Genomic DNA, 12,929 nt, shown 5'->3' with positions numbered 1-12,929 from the left:
TACACAGTACACTTATCTTTGAAGATTTTCAATGCTAGACACTATCCTAGATCCGTAGCAGTTTGATTATTTGCTGTTTTGTTTCAATAATATGAGATTCCATGATGTAGTACTGAGTAGGCTGCTCCATGTTATGAAGTTTATGCTATACTGGAAGTATTGTCTCTAACTTTTTGGAGTAAGATACAATAGCTATGATGGTACTGCTCGTATAAAAAACTTACATTTCAATGAATTCTGCTTGAGACATTAAATCCTTACATACTTCAGAGTAGCCAATGAATGTAATTGTTACAGTATTCAAAATGTTACATAATTTGCCTTGACTTTTTGAAATGCAAATTTACTTCTTACAGTTGTGTGCTCTGATGTTTGTGGGTTCTTCTTGGTAAGAGTCCCCTTCTAATTTTCTTTTCTCTTCTGTGTCTTCAATACATCCCTTTAGTGTGGATGATCCACCTTTTAGCATTACCTTTTGTATGTTTGGAATTCGATTAGCTATTTCAGTTCACTGACCTCACCAAGTCGACAATTGCCCACCCATACGTATAATACTGAGCGTTTTTTGGAATTTACCACCCTACAACAATCTCTCCTGGGCGACTGTGTTACAAAAAAGAAATAAGTATTTAACCTTTGTTCTGTAGTTGAGATGAATTAGAGATTGGGAAATGAAGAGATGCATATGTCCAAATAAATAGTCGATAAATTGCATATTTTAGAAGCAGACAGAAGGAACTGAAGCTGCATACCTTTTGCCAACGGAGGTTATCTGGCCTCTTCAGCACCACAACAGAGTCAATTTTTTCAGGATTTTCCATCTTCCACCGGCAGAAAGGGTGCTTATACCTGTCATGAGCCCGGTAAATTCCAATTGTTTGCTTGCTGCCGCGATCATACCTTGTTCTGCTCATATAGAAAATGAAGGGAGACTGACAAGGGTGTCTGGTGACTGGTCTGGTATTGAAAGAGTATCCTGTGTAATCAGCTCTCTTGTACCAATTTAGGAAGGTTCGGGTGGGCATTTCAAGCTCTCTTGGCGAGACTACTCCCCTAATAATCTGAACCACATAGCCCCAGGAGACACTGATGGACCAGAATCTTTTCTTGTCATAGCAGATGGATTGCTGCATTATACTGGCTGAGTCCTGGCTGACAGACTCAAACAGGTGACGAATTGCTTGGGGTCGTGTCATGCCTGGAAATATGGGCTCTACCACGTCAAGGTGGTGGATTGAGACTAGTGGTGTAACTGGATGCGCTGCTAGTAGCCCCAATAAGTCTCCATACACATCATACTGCATTTAGCAATTAGCATCAGAGATTGGACTTAAGATGGCTGTTAATCAGTTGTAGTCTCATATATGAAGTATACTTAGTTGCCTCATTGCATTGTTATCAGTTTATTATTGCCAAAAATAAAAACTTTTCATGTTTACATTGTGTTGGATTTAATCAGATCAATGGTGATTAAACTCGTCTTTTGTTTGTCTTCGGCTATATTAGAAAAATGGAGTGCCAATATGACTCTATTTGAAATAAATGTATTTAAAGCTAAATGAAATCCTAACTATTAATATCTATTAACATGAAGTAGGAAAACTACATATTTATGACAGTAAAATAAAACACCCCTTATTTGGCCACTGATTCCAGAAACTTCCCCTGTGATAAGCATGTTAAGCATATTACAGCAAAACATATTCTACAAGTAGTACTTAATAAGAAGAACAATGTTAATTACCTGATGAAATCCAAGTTCTTTAGTAAGGGGTACTCCTAACTCAGCCATACAAGCTTGTATCCTGTCATCACTACCATACAAAGCAGGATAACGTTGGATGCAGCGATCCTGCATTTTCGCTAACTCCTTAGCAAGAGGATAGCTGATGGCAAAACCACCACCTCCATAAGCCATAGCATAAGAGAAAATAATATTTTGGACATGACTTTCTGAGTTACTCCCAATGTAATAGTATTGGTTATGATCATACTTTTCTAGGATCCTAACAACATTATCAACCACGAAAACAGTGTCATCATCTCCCATGACAAACCACCTGACATCCTTTAAACCGAGATTAAGGGTCTCGGACACCACCCTAGAAATCCTCAATGCAGATCTGCTTCCAAGTCTGTTGGTATACCTTAACTTACTGGTGTCTTCAGAGATGCGTATCTCAGGCAGATTCTCATTCTTGTAGGTTTTAACATTTCCATCGAGCCAAACAACTCCTCTGGTTTGATTAGGCCTCCACCAATGCTTGATGTACTCCTTCCTTTTGTCCCACAAAAAGGAAGAGGCCGCGATCCCAAACACAATGTGTTTCAGCTGCGTAGGCTCTTCCTTTTCCTCTTCATCTTGTGATCCACTTGTTTCGGCTTTTGTCAATGCAATGTGACCGCTGCTAATTGAAGCAGATCGTTGATCATATTCCTCCTTGTCATCAGGAGAGCTGATGTTTTTATGTTGTGGGGTGGAATGATTAGAGAAATAGAGGGAAGTCTCTAAGTTTCCAAGCTCAGAGATGTTAGAAATCGCGGTAGTTGTAGGACATTCAGGGTGGTGATATACAATTTGGTTGAATGTATACAAGAAACAAATGGCTGATGTTATGATGATGATCCAAGATATGAGCTTAATCATTGGTGCTAATACTAAATGACTAAATGATATGATTAATGTCTGATTTTCGTCGGATATTGTCTAGGTAAAGATTATTGCCATGGATTGATGATTAGTTCGAGTTGCAAATGAGAGAGAGATACAGAGGAAACAGAGGAGATTGAAATTAGTTGTGGATTAACGAAGGTGAAGCCTATTCTTTCTCCTTTTGCCATCTCAAGTGTGGGGTGCTCAATTCTACCGCCCTTATAGTTGTTGCCTCTTTTGTAAGCTCTTTTTTCTTCTATTACTATATTTATTTATAGTATTAATTTTTTTTAACAACAAAAGAGCTGATTTTTAGGCTTTTAGCTCATTCATTTTGTTCTTTTCTTGAATGCTTCTCATAAGAACAATCATTAATTATGAGAATCTATGATGTACGGAATGTTTGTTATGTCTATTGTTCCCTAAAAAAGAATGGTTGTTATGTAATACGTATATGACATATAAAGAAAAAAAGAGATTTAATGATTTATACTTGTAATTATGAGAATGTATGCAATATCAAATGTTTGTTATGTATGTCTAACGTTAGTATGTACCTTTTTTTTCATTTTAATTTCTCAAAATCTCAAAATGTTAGGATATTTTAGAGCATGCGGATAAAAGGAATGTACGGAATTCTTTGTATGTACTAGGAGTATTATATTTCATGATGAAAATTTTATTCTCCAGATAAATTATTTTAGGACCTCCTTTTTCTTTATAAAATGAAATGATAGGATATGATAGTTGCAGTCTTTTTTTTTAATGCCACTTTAATTTGAAGGTACTCCACTTCACCAAGTCACTAACCCACTTCCCAACTAATTCCTTCAGGCATAGATGTTCAAGTATATTGGTTTCTTTAATATCTCGTCATTGAAGGTAATAATTTGCTAGTCATCTTCGTTTTGAAAATTTTCAGCAAAATCGCTGAAAAATGGCTACTTATAGTTAAAGATTTCGATAACTCTATCTCCATTATTAATATTTAATAAATCCAATGATTTGCACATCTATTTCTAGAAGCAAATAGAGCAATGGATCATAGGAAGAAAAGTAGCTTTTGATAGCTTTTTATCCTTTTGACATAAGAAAAATTTAATGTATAAAATTGCAAGCTTGCAGATTATGTTATTGAAAATTTAGTAATAGAGAGCAGATACGTGACTAATTAGAATTATAATAATGAGTAGTTTTTTTATAATTATGAATGGAACACCCTTATACAAATGGAGTATGTACTAAAAGACATTATAAATTAAATGCTGCTACATTGGCAACTAACATTGTTCATGTAGCAAGTTTAACAAATTGGTACAAACAGCAAATAAAAAGAGTTTTTTTATTTTTTATTCAAGAGCATGTTTTAGAGAAAACTTGTAGAAATTTTCGACGAATGATCTGAGCTGGTAAGGCGCAGTGTTAAGTGCACAGACAGGACCATCAGCAATTGCATAGTTCAGACTTCAGACTATCCCCTGAGGAATAAATCAAACAAAGATCAAGTTAGTGACCATTAAAAAGGTTCCAAATGTCCTGAATTTAGTCCCTTTTATAGAAGTTTAGCCGGTTTACCAGGTTTCGCCTTTTGTAGATCTTTAAGTTGAGTTCTTCATCCCATTTGGTTTCCAGGCAAGCCTCAACTGTGTCCAATGCCTGCACCATATACATGTCATTAGGCGTCGTACTGACTTTAACAATCTAATATGAAGTATATCATTCTGTATTGATCACATGTAATTTGTTACAGACTAAGTTATAAGAGGTGTGCTATACCTTGAGCCAAGCAGCAAGCTTTGGCCTCCCTTCAGTAATATCGTATTTGTGCAAATCTGTAAATAAGTAATAGTATCTTTGTACAAATGGAGCATATGCAACATCAGCCTGATCACAAAATAACAGCAAATATTTGTCAGAGAAAAATTACCAGGATGAAAAATTTCTGACAGTGTAAATATTCTCTGCAACATGTTCATAGATGTTGCAATTGATATTATAAACAGGAGTTTATATAAATGAATTAGTCTGACTGACCGCGCTGAATTGGGCACCTAGGAGGAAAGGCCCTTCATGGTTGTATTTTGAAAAATATTCTTCCAATGTGTCAAAAGCAGTTTCTATAAAAAGCAGAGAAATGCACATTGTTACTTCAAATGAATAGCAATAGATAGTCTAAATTAATGAAATCGTGCTTCTGATGCATACTCATTTCATCATCTGATTTAGTTCCTTTAAGGTAGAAGAAAAGAGTTGGGTTCCACTTGTTACTATAGTCAAACAATTCCTCTGTAAACTCTTTCTTAGCAGGATCCTGCAGAATTTCATACAACCAAATAAATTAGTTTTATTATAAGAAATGTCAGACCAAAGTTTTACAGCATATTATGTGATTAAATTAGAATTTAAGTAAACTTATAGACTTAATAACTACCTCAGGGAAAAGTGAGGGTCCTTCGAAGTGGGCATCGATGTATTTGATCAAGTCGAGACTCTCTCCGATGATCTTGTTGTTGTGCTCTAAAGCAGGTACCTATGATCAACAAATCATCATCAGCATTCTGAGTTTTTATAAAAATGGAATGAAAAAGGGAGATGAAATGGAAAACTCAATTTGACAAATTAATCACCTTATTTTCTGGGTAGACCTCTTTGTACCAAGTTGGTCTATCATCTAGATCAATTGGAACTAATTGGATTGTATCATGTAATCCCTGAAAGTTGCAAAAAGAAACTTTAAAATATTCATTCTTAATCTTTTGATGAAGAGAATTAACTTTCAAACGTTAGCAATATTGTACAAACTTTCAAGTATTTTATCAATTAAGCTAGTTGATATCCAAATAACAATGCGAAAGTTGACAAATGAGAGAACGTGGTGCATGGAATGTAAAGTTATGATGTCAAACCTTGTAATTTCGAGCTAACCAGGCACGTTGGGCAAAAGGGCAGTAATAGGTTGTGTACAACCTGTTAAATTTTTTCAAAAAAAATGTTAGGAATAAAATCAAGAGATCATATTGAAATTGCATAATTAAATGCTTAAAAATCTTAAGAAGTATATATCAACCTGGTGGTTCCGTCGAAGACAGAAGGTGGTTCAGAGTTGGAACCTAGGAATGGTGGAAGAATTTCTTGAGTTAATCTGCAAATTATACAATAATTCATCATCAAAATCAAACAAAAATAAGATAATTCTAGAAAATAAAGTTGCATAAAGGTCATTATTATTACTGTGTAGCCATTGATTGAAGATGAAATTGAACTTGAGAATTATCTTTGATATGGGTTAGAAAGTTTTGAGATGGAGAAAGAGTACTTAGATTTGAAGATATGATTCCAATATAGCCCCTTCTTATACTTATTTTTATGATAAACTTTGACCAAAATTCAATTTTATAAAAATAGTAATATATTTTTGATCTTATTTGACCAGAGAATTAAATTATTTTCTATGAACTTCTAAAATCTTCAATTTAAATATTGATTTTTTCAATAATACTATCTATAGATTTTTTCAACACTTCTTTTCACACTTTATAGATTATTTCCATTTATTTCCATTCTTTATTACTTAATTCCCATTGAAATCATAGTTGCATGATTTGCATCAAAGTGAATTTTATGTCGGTTTTTATCCTATATCAATATTAATAATTTACGGAGTATATTTAAGTGAAATGAATGATTTTACACTCGTGATCAGTATGATGGACACCTTGATTTTTTTAGTTTCCTACAAGTGTAATATATTCATATTGGTAAATTTTTTTATATACCAAGTAAAAGAAAAAGTTGTGTAATACAGTATCAGTTTTCATCACTTATTGAATTTAAAAGTCAACTTCTGGAAGAAGGCTGATCCAGTGCATACAAGGACTAGTCAAGTCTCTGTGTTTGCTGGTCAACTCTGACGGCTCTTTAATAATACTCCGTAATGCAATGTTCAGTTTCGACTTTGTAAAAAACGGCATTCAATTAGAAAGTCAACGATGCCCTCTTTAGTCCTTAGCATTTTGTCAATAATTATAAAGGATTATTGGGTGAAATTGTGATATCAAAATATGATTTTGTTACTTGTTAGCTTAGAATATAGATAGATAGTAATAATGTAACCTGTGATATTTCATTACTTTGTACTACGTATTACAATGAAGATTAATGGTTAAATTAAACTTTCTATAAATAGGTATAAAAGGTCAACGTTATTTTTTTAGGATAAAAGTATTACGAAGGATAACACTAGATAGTAGATAATCCAATACTCTATTTTTTTTTTTATTTTTTTTATTTTTTGAAATGTAACACTAGATATAGTTTGTATTGTTCTTTCCATGTATAGTACATTCACAAACCAATAGTAAAGAGACGAGAGAAAAGTGCATTAAGGCTATTAGAGACATTTTCTCTAAATCTAATGTAAAATCATATTGGAAGTTTAATTTGTTTGTACAACATTGCATTATTAGCATAGGCTTTAGCATTTCATGCCAACATTTTGTACAAAGAACTAGCTATCCTTAGATACTAACTACCTTAATTTGTAAAAGTCTAGGACGGTGATACCCTAAGATAAAGTTCCGTTTACATCATTTGTTGTTTGTAACACGCTGTTGACCAAAAAAAAAAAAAAAAAAAACAAAACTATCTGTCTATGATTTTTTTTTATTTTTTTTATTTTTTTTTAATTTTTATATAAGAACGTAGAATAAAAGTACACCATCTACTTGCTTAAACTCAAGCGTGATCTGCTTGTGCTCTTAGGAGAATTTGCAACGCTTACACTGATGTATGATTCATCATCCCTGCTTTTATTGGAAGAGTTCATCTTCCAATCAACTCGCGGTTGTTGTTGCACAACCAAGATAGAGTATCTAGAATCCGAAGAAACTAAGGTATCAGCTAAAGCTCCAATTTCGGGGCTTTCGCTCCAAGCATCGAGGCCTTGGATGGCAGGACAATTTGCTTCATGGTATCTTCCTAACACGAACAAATCCGCGACATTTTGTACTGAGAGGAGTGCTTTGGTTGTCCCTATTCCATCGTCGACAAATTTTTCTCTAACACTAATTCTTTCATGCCCTTTGGCTTTTATATGAAACTCTCTCATTACTCTTATATCTTCTTGATATTCTTGTAATTGGGGCTTGTAATCGTTTACTCTCAACCAAATCACGGTTAGCCAAACACTCGGATGCTCAGCCATACGCCTAGTTAATGCTAAGGCCTCGTGATCGTCGGTCCCTCCAATGAAGATCACTACTATTTGGTAAGTTTGGTGTCCAAATTTTGAAATTCGATAGAGGCTTCCTCCAGCTTGGTCAACTATTTCTCTATCGATTAGGATGGCAACGGAGCAAGGGGATTTTCGAAGCACACTTCGATTTATACTCCTTATTTGTTGATTGTAGGTCTCTACATTACCATCGATACCCCATTTTTTATGGAAGGGGACGACGATAAGGTTTGTTCTCTTGTCATGTGCGAGTGCACATATGTCGTTGTGCATACTCTTATAAGGTGTGACGGACACAAATTGTTGGACCCTCGCGTAACCTTGGCTTTCTTCCTCGAATTGTTCAAAGGCCTTAATTGTGTGATCATAGAGACTAAAAGTGCTAGCCGTCTTCTTGTACTCATGAAGTGGTGCTAAGACGGGCATAGCACTTCCGGCAAGGTTTATTAGTTGGAGTGCAAAAACCGATATTGATGCACCCACTTTCTCACACTTGGACACCTCTAGGAAGTTAAAAATCGCAGAGATGTTTTCTTCGTTATGGATGCACACTAACACTTGTAGATCCCCATGATCGCTTAGTCCCATAACCTTTCTTTTCCTCACGATGTTGTACTTATGTGAAGGGTCATACAACCATTGTACTAGTGGATACGCCACTCCGGTGAAGATCACGACGTTTATCATCGCCAATGCAAACAATCGATCATCCATAATCTATCAAAAACATAATTATCATTTCATCGTGAGAACTTAATTGCACATGTAAATCAATCAACAACGTATAAAGTAACACACAAAACAAATTAATATTATTCCTAGGCAATATTAACTACGCTAACTACCAAAAGGACAAATATAGAGAAATTAATTAAAGAACCATACCGCTTGATCGATCCAAACACCGAAAGTGGCAACCTCCATGATACCTTTGAAAGTCATGATAAAACCCAAAGGCACGGCATCTTCAAGTGACACACCAACAAGCATAGACGAAAAGGCGGTACCTAAGAACTTGCCAAGCTGACTAACAATGAATATGATCTCAACGGCCCAAAACGAGGAAGTTCCTTTCCATGACGTCAAATTAATCCTCCAACCAGCCATGGTACAGAAGAGAGGAAGCAGTACTCCTGAAGTAAAAAGCTGTAACTTCTGGACCAATGCAGAGCCCAATGGGGGCCCATGAGGCAGCGAAAGCCCAAACAAGAAGGCTGAGAATCTTTGGCCCACTCTTTCACCCCAATGCCAAGTAAACATTACAATCCCTAAGATTAGCAAGAAATGAGTTTGTTTCATGTCACAACCTTCAGGAGTTCTCCTTACAATGCACATCACCATGGGCCGAAAGACACCGAACAACACGAAATAGTAGAAGGCCAAGCTTGCTGCTGATAGCCATTTAGGCGGTGCATCAGGGTTTGGGCTCAACCAGATGAGCCCAAATGTGGTGGTTAAGAGTCCAAATATATCGATCACCAACGACGAGGAACAGGCTATTCGGCCCACCTCAGAGTTGATGATCTTAAGGTCATGAAGGTAGTAACTTGTTACCATGAAGTATGTTAGTGAATTGAAGAGGATTAAGACTCGAATGCCTGTGAATAGAGTCTCATCAAGTTCAACGACTTGTCGAATCAATATGAAGGCCATGGACCCGAAGATGATGGATATTAGTACGCCTGAAAATGCTATGAGGATCGATTTAGGCCCGCTTTTCCTAATCGCGCTCATGTCAATCATGACTCCTGATATGAACATTTGAAGCATGAATCCGAATCCTGCGATTGTCTTGATAATGTATCTTCCAGGAGGGGGGAACAAGGTGTTGATGATAGACTGATTATAGTTAATTAATGTTCGGCCTATTAATAATCCGGCCTGAAACAAACAAAACATAACATTTAGAGTAATAACAACGTAACAAGGAACATATGTAGTATCGTATGATAATTTGTATCGCATTATTCATTTATATACTCGAAATAATTTTTATAAATTATGAACTGGGGTGTCACGAAAATGTTGCCCTCCTAATAATACATACAAGTATTTGTGCACGGTGCACCCAACTCTTATGTTTACTGTTTAGAATGCGAAGGCAACACTAATTAATTGTACGTGTGTACATACATGTACGTACGTGTATTGCGCCTTGGCCTGGCCTATAATCACATTCGATGGTGATAGAGTAACCTTGGAACATACATATTTTGATCCGAAATTCCAAAGTAATATAGAAATAATGCATTATAAAATGATGGTAAATAAAAAGAAGGCTTACAACAATCTGGACGACAGTCATACTTTGGCGCAGGGGTTGAGCAAGGAAAAAAACGGTCCGAGTGACGAAAAATATGATTATAATTTGGAGCAAAACTAATGGTGTGGGATAACTCAAAGGATTTTCTCCATACCAAACACCATTCGATGTTCCTGACCTTTGATATTGGCATATAAGCCTATCCCTGAATACCATTCCCATTGCCCACCATTGTTTTGGATACGCCTCGCCACCATGCACGTCCATTTTTCTTCTTTTGTATGCCCTTAATTAATCTTCTAAACACTAATATATTGTTCTTTACTATATGTACTAATTATGGTTTAATGTAACAAATAATCATAGTTAACCATACATTTGACATAATGAACAAGATGGAGAAGATCGAATACAATGGTAATTAAATTGCCTAAGTAGAAAAAATAAAAGGAGGGAAAAGAAAAAGAGTCAAAAGATGGTGAAGAAAAATATAATTGGTGATATTTGATCAAAAATATGAAAAGAGATGTTGAGGAACAAAATATGAGGGATTGGACTAGATTTGCTCCTTAAAATTAGTGACCTTAATATTATTTAACCATTGAGAAAATTAAGTTTATGTAAGGGTCTTCTAATAATGTAAATCCTTCATCTTCGGTGCTCCCTTAGCTAATGACCTCAAATGTACAATTAACACTTATAACATACATATATACCAAAGAATAATCAAAGATAATAAACTATGTTATAGGTTGGTGTTTTGGATTAATTGTACCCTTTTTTTGGTAAATTGGTTGACTCAACCTTTAGTAACAACTAGCAAGTCCATTGCATTGTCTATAGGGAGGGCATAAAATATCCTAAGTGGACAGTCATTGGACTGTCCTTTGTTTTTTAATACATCTAACATTTTTTTTTTTTTTTTTTTTTACAATTTACCATCGATGTACTAATTTGAATATTAATATCTTTTAATTCAAAGTATTATAATAAATTTAAACCTGATTTGATTGGTTGAGAATAGAGTTGATAATTATATATAATAAATTTAATAAGAAGTAGAGTTGAATTATTGATGTTGATGATTTAGTTGATTCAATTTAATTTTGATAATTTATTTAATAATTTTTTTTGAATTGAATTAGTTAGTTCAATGACTATTATTACTATCATTTGGTTAATAATTTAATACATTAATAAAAGATAATGAAGATATCGGATTCACTACATAGATTCATTACCTAAACACATTCTATAGTATTTTTTTTATAATTATTTGATACTAGTATGATTTAGTTCTCTTCGGTCTGGAAACAGCTGATATCAGGGGTGGAGTACCTGCATCAGAAGATGGTTGCACACCGTGACTTGAAACTTGAAAATCTACTCATTGATGGAAATTTCAATCTGAAGATATTGGATTTTGGTTTGAGTGCTATAATGAACAATAGCTATTTGCTGAGACAAAACTGTGGAAGCCTACAATACGCTGCTCCTGAGGTCTGATAACTTCCTGTACTAGAATTTTTTGTTTTAATGTATAATCTAATGCCTCTTGGAAGCTGAATTTTTTCATTATATATTCATGTTCAATATTTTCTCAGACATTATGTGCAGGACTTTTCTTAGATCTGCTAAGAATAATGGAGTTATTTCTCTTATGAGAAAGTGAAGATCTGTAGCTTTGTAGAATTTATACCTGCTTTTGTAATTATAATACGTGTTTGCGTTGCTGATGAGAAAATCTCAACTTCTTCGATGTAGCTTATTTCGAATGAACCATACTATGGTACTGTATGGGATGATATCTGAGCATGACCGATATCTTGTGAAAGCGCGTGGCCAGGCTCTAAATAGTTATGAGAGGATGCCGATATGCCCCAAAAAAAAGACATGTCGGCCTGTCGAAATCCAGCACGTGGCAACAGAAGCTCGACACTTGGCGTAGAAGGCTCTGCATGGATGAAAGCCACCTGTCAAGGTAGATCATTATAAATAGTAGGTAAGACCTCATTAATGGGGACATGAATGACACTCTCTTTCTCTCTCTCTACTTTCTCTCTCTTACTTACCTTCTTCTCTTATACACTTTCTGACTTTATCATCGGAGTGGTTATCCCCGGATCACCCCGGGGTTAGCTAACTTCTTCTCATTGTGTAGGTTCTCAGCTTGCCGATAGGAGTATCAGGATCTCAGGTCCGAATTCTTGGGGAAGTCAGGATCAGACTGAAACAGGTACACAAGTAGATACCTGGAGCTGTGGCATCATCTTATATGCTATCGTCTGTGGTTCATTCCCATTTAAGGATCTGGATCGTGATGGCCTTTTCAACAAAATTAAGGTATTTGTAATTTTATAATCCTGATGAAACAATATAATACGTATCAACATATTTGATGGTTTGTGCAGAGTGGGCAGTTTGAATTTCCTGACATGTACTTATCAGCTGAATTCCGTGACCTGGTTACTGGGATGCTCACTGTTTGTCCTCTGAATCGAATGACTATCTTTGAGATTCGTCAGCACCCCTGGCTTCTTGCCTAGCTACCTCAGTATTAATACCGAGACTCATCTATGTCCAATGTATCAGGAACAATATATGTTTCACTCTAGCTATGTGTCATGTTGTATTGTCCTGTAATCTGCATTGTGGATGTTTTAAAGATGTCTTGGCTTATATCCTTCTAGTTATGGGAAATTCTATGAAACAATTATAAAATTATCTTTGAATGGAATAAAGTTTTTATTATGGAATATGTATAAGCAATATGATCGTGT

General features: G+C 35.1%; 3 protein-coding genes across 3 annotated transcripts; all 3 read right to left on the bottom strand.

Annotated features, from left to right (window-relative positions):
• Positions 1-454: 454 nt before the first annotated feature.
• On the bottom strand, positions 455-2,647 carry LOC145572749 (uncharacterized). The gene is made up of 3 exons (XM_081631719.1): positions 1,745-2,647; positions 753-1,298; positions 455-603 (listed from the first exon to the last, which is right to left on the bottom strand). The coding sequence occupies exons 1-3, from the start codon at positions 2,645-2,647 to the stop codon at positions 499-501; spliced, it is 1,554 nt and encodes a 517-aa protein (XP_081487845.1). The 3' UTR covers positions 455-498.
• A 1,216-nt stretch (positions 2,648-3,863) lies between these two features.
• LOC145571518 (glutathione S-transferase L3-like) lies at positions 3,864-5,954 on the bottom strand. Its single transcript, XM_081630552.1, has 10 exons — positions 5,885-5,954; positions 5,721-5,795; positions 5,560-5,620; positions 5,281-5,364; positions 5,085-5,183; positions 4,859-4,964; positions 4,688-4,770; positions 4,430-4,537; positions 4,229-4,309; positions 3,864-4,131 (listed from the first exon to the last, which is right to left on the bottom strand). The coding sequence occupies exons 1-10, from the start codon at positions 5,893-5,895 to the stop codon at positions 4,120-4,122; spliced, it is 720 nt and encodes a 239-aa protein (XP_081486678.1). The 5' UTR covers positions 5,896-5,954; the 3' UTR covers positions 3,864-4,119.
• A 1,419-nt stretch (positions 5,955-7,373) lies between these two features.
• LOC145572747 (cation/H(+) antiporter 14-like) lies at positions 7,374-10,416 on the bottom strand. The gene is made up of 3 exons (XM_081631718.1): positions 10,363-10,416; positions 8,772-9,767; positions 7,374-8,603 (listed from the first exon to the last, which is right to left on the bottom strand). Exons 1-3 carry the CDS (start codon positions 10,414-10,416, stop codon positions 7,374-7,376), a joined length of 2,280 nt encoding a protein of 759 aa, XP_081487844.1.
• Positions 10,417-12,929: the final 2,513 nt, after the last annotated feature.

The sequence above is a fragment of the Chenopodium album genome, chromosome 12, assembly GCF_948465745.1.
Source record: "Chenopodium album chromosome 12, dcCheAlbu1.1, whole genome shotgun sequence".
Classification (NCBI taxonomy): domain Eukaryota; kingdom Viridiplantae; phylum Streptophyta; class Magnoliopsida; order Caryophyllales; family Amaranthaceae; genus Chenopodium; species Chenopodium album.
This window is presented reverse-complemented; position numbering and strand designations above follow the sequence as displayed.

Excerpts from the sequence above, each read along its gene's own strand:
- LOC145572749 (XM_081631719.1), bottom strand. The coding sequence starts at position 2,647 with ATGATTAAGCTCATATCTTGGATCATCATCATAACATCAGCCATTTGT. Across the intron at positions 1,299-1,744 it reads AAGAACTTGGATTTCATCAG|TATGATGTGTATGGAGACTT; the intron begins GTAATTAACATT and ends TGCTAAATGCAG. Across the intron at positions 604-752 it reads ATAACCTCCGTTGGCAAAAG|TCGCCCAGGAGAGATTGTTG; the intron begins GTATGCAGCTTC and ends TTTGTAACACAG.
- LOC145571518 (XM_081630552.1), bottom strand. Across the intron at positions 4,771-4,858 it reads TAAATCAGATGATGAAATGA|AAACTGCTTTTGACACATTG; the intron begins GTATGCATCAGA and ends TGCTTTTTATAG. Across the intron at positions 4,538-4,687 it reads TAGGTGCCCAATTCAGCGCG|GCTGATGTTGCATATGCTCC; the intron begins GTCAGTCAGACT and ends TTTTGTGATCAG.
- LOC145572747 (XM_081631718.1), bottom strand. The coding sequence starts at position 10,416 with ATGGACGTGCATGGTGGCGAGGCGTATCCAAAACAATGGTGGGCAATG. Across the intron at positions 9,768-10,362 it reads AATGGTGGGCAATGGGAATG|GCCGGATTATTAATAGGCCG; the intron begins GTATTCAGGGAT and ends TGTTTGTTTCAG. Across the intron at positions 8,604-8,771 it reads GTGTTTGGATCGATCAAGCG|ATTATGGATGATCGATTGTT; the intron begins GTATGGTTCTTT and ends TGTTTTTGATAG.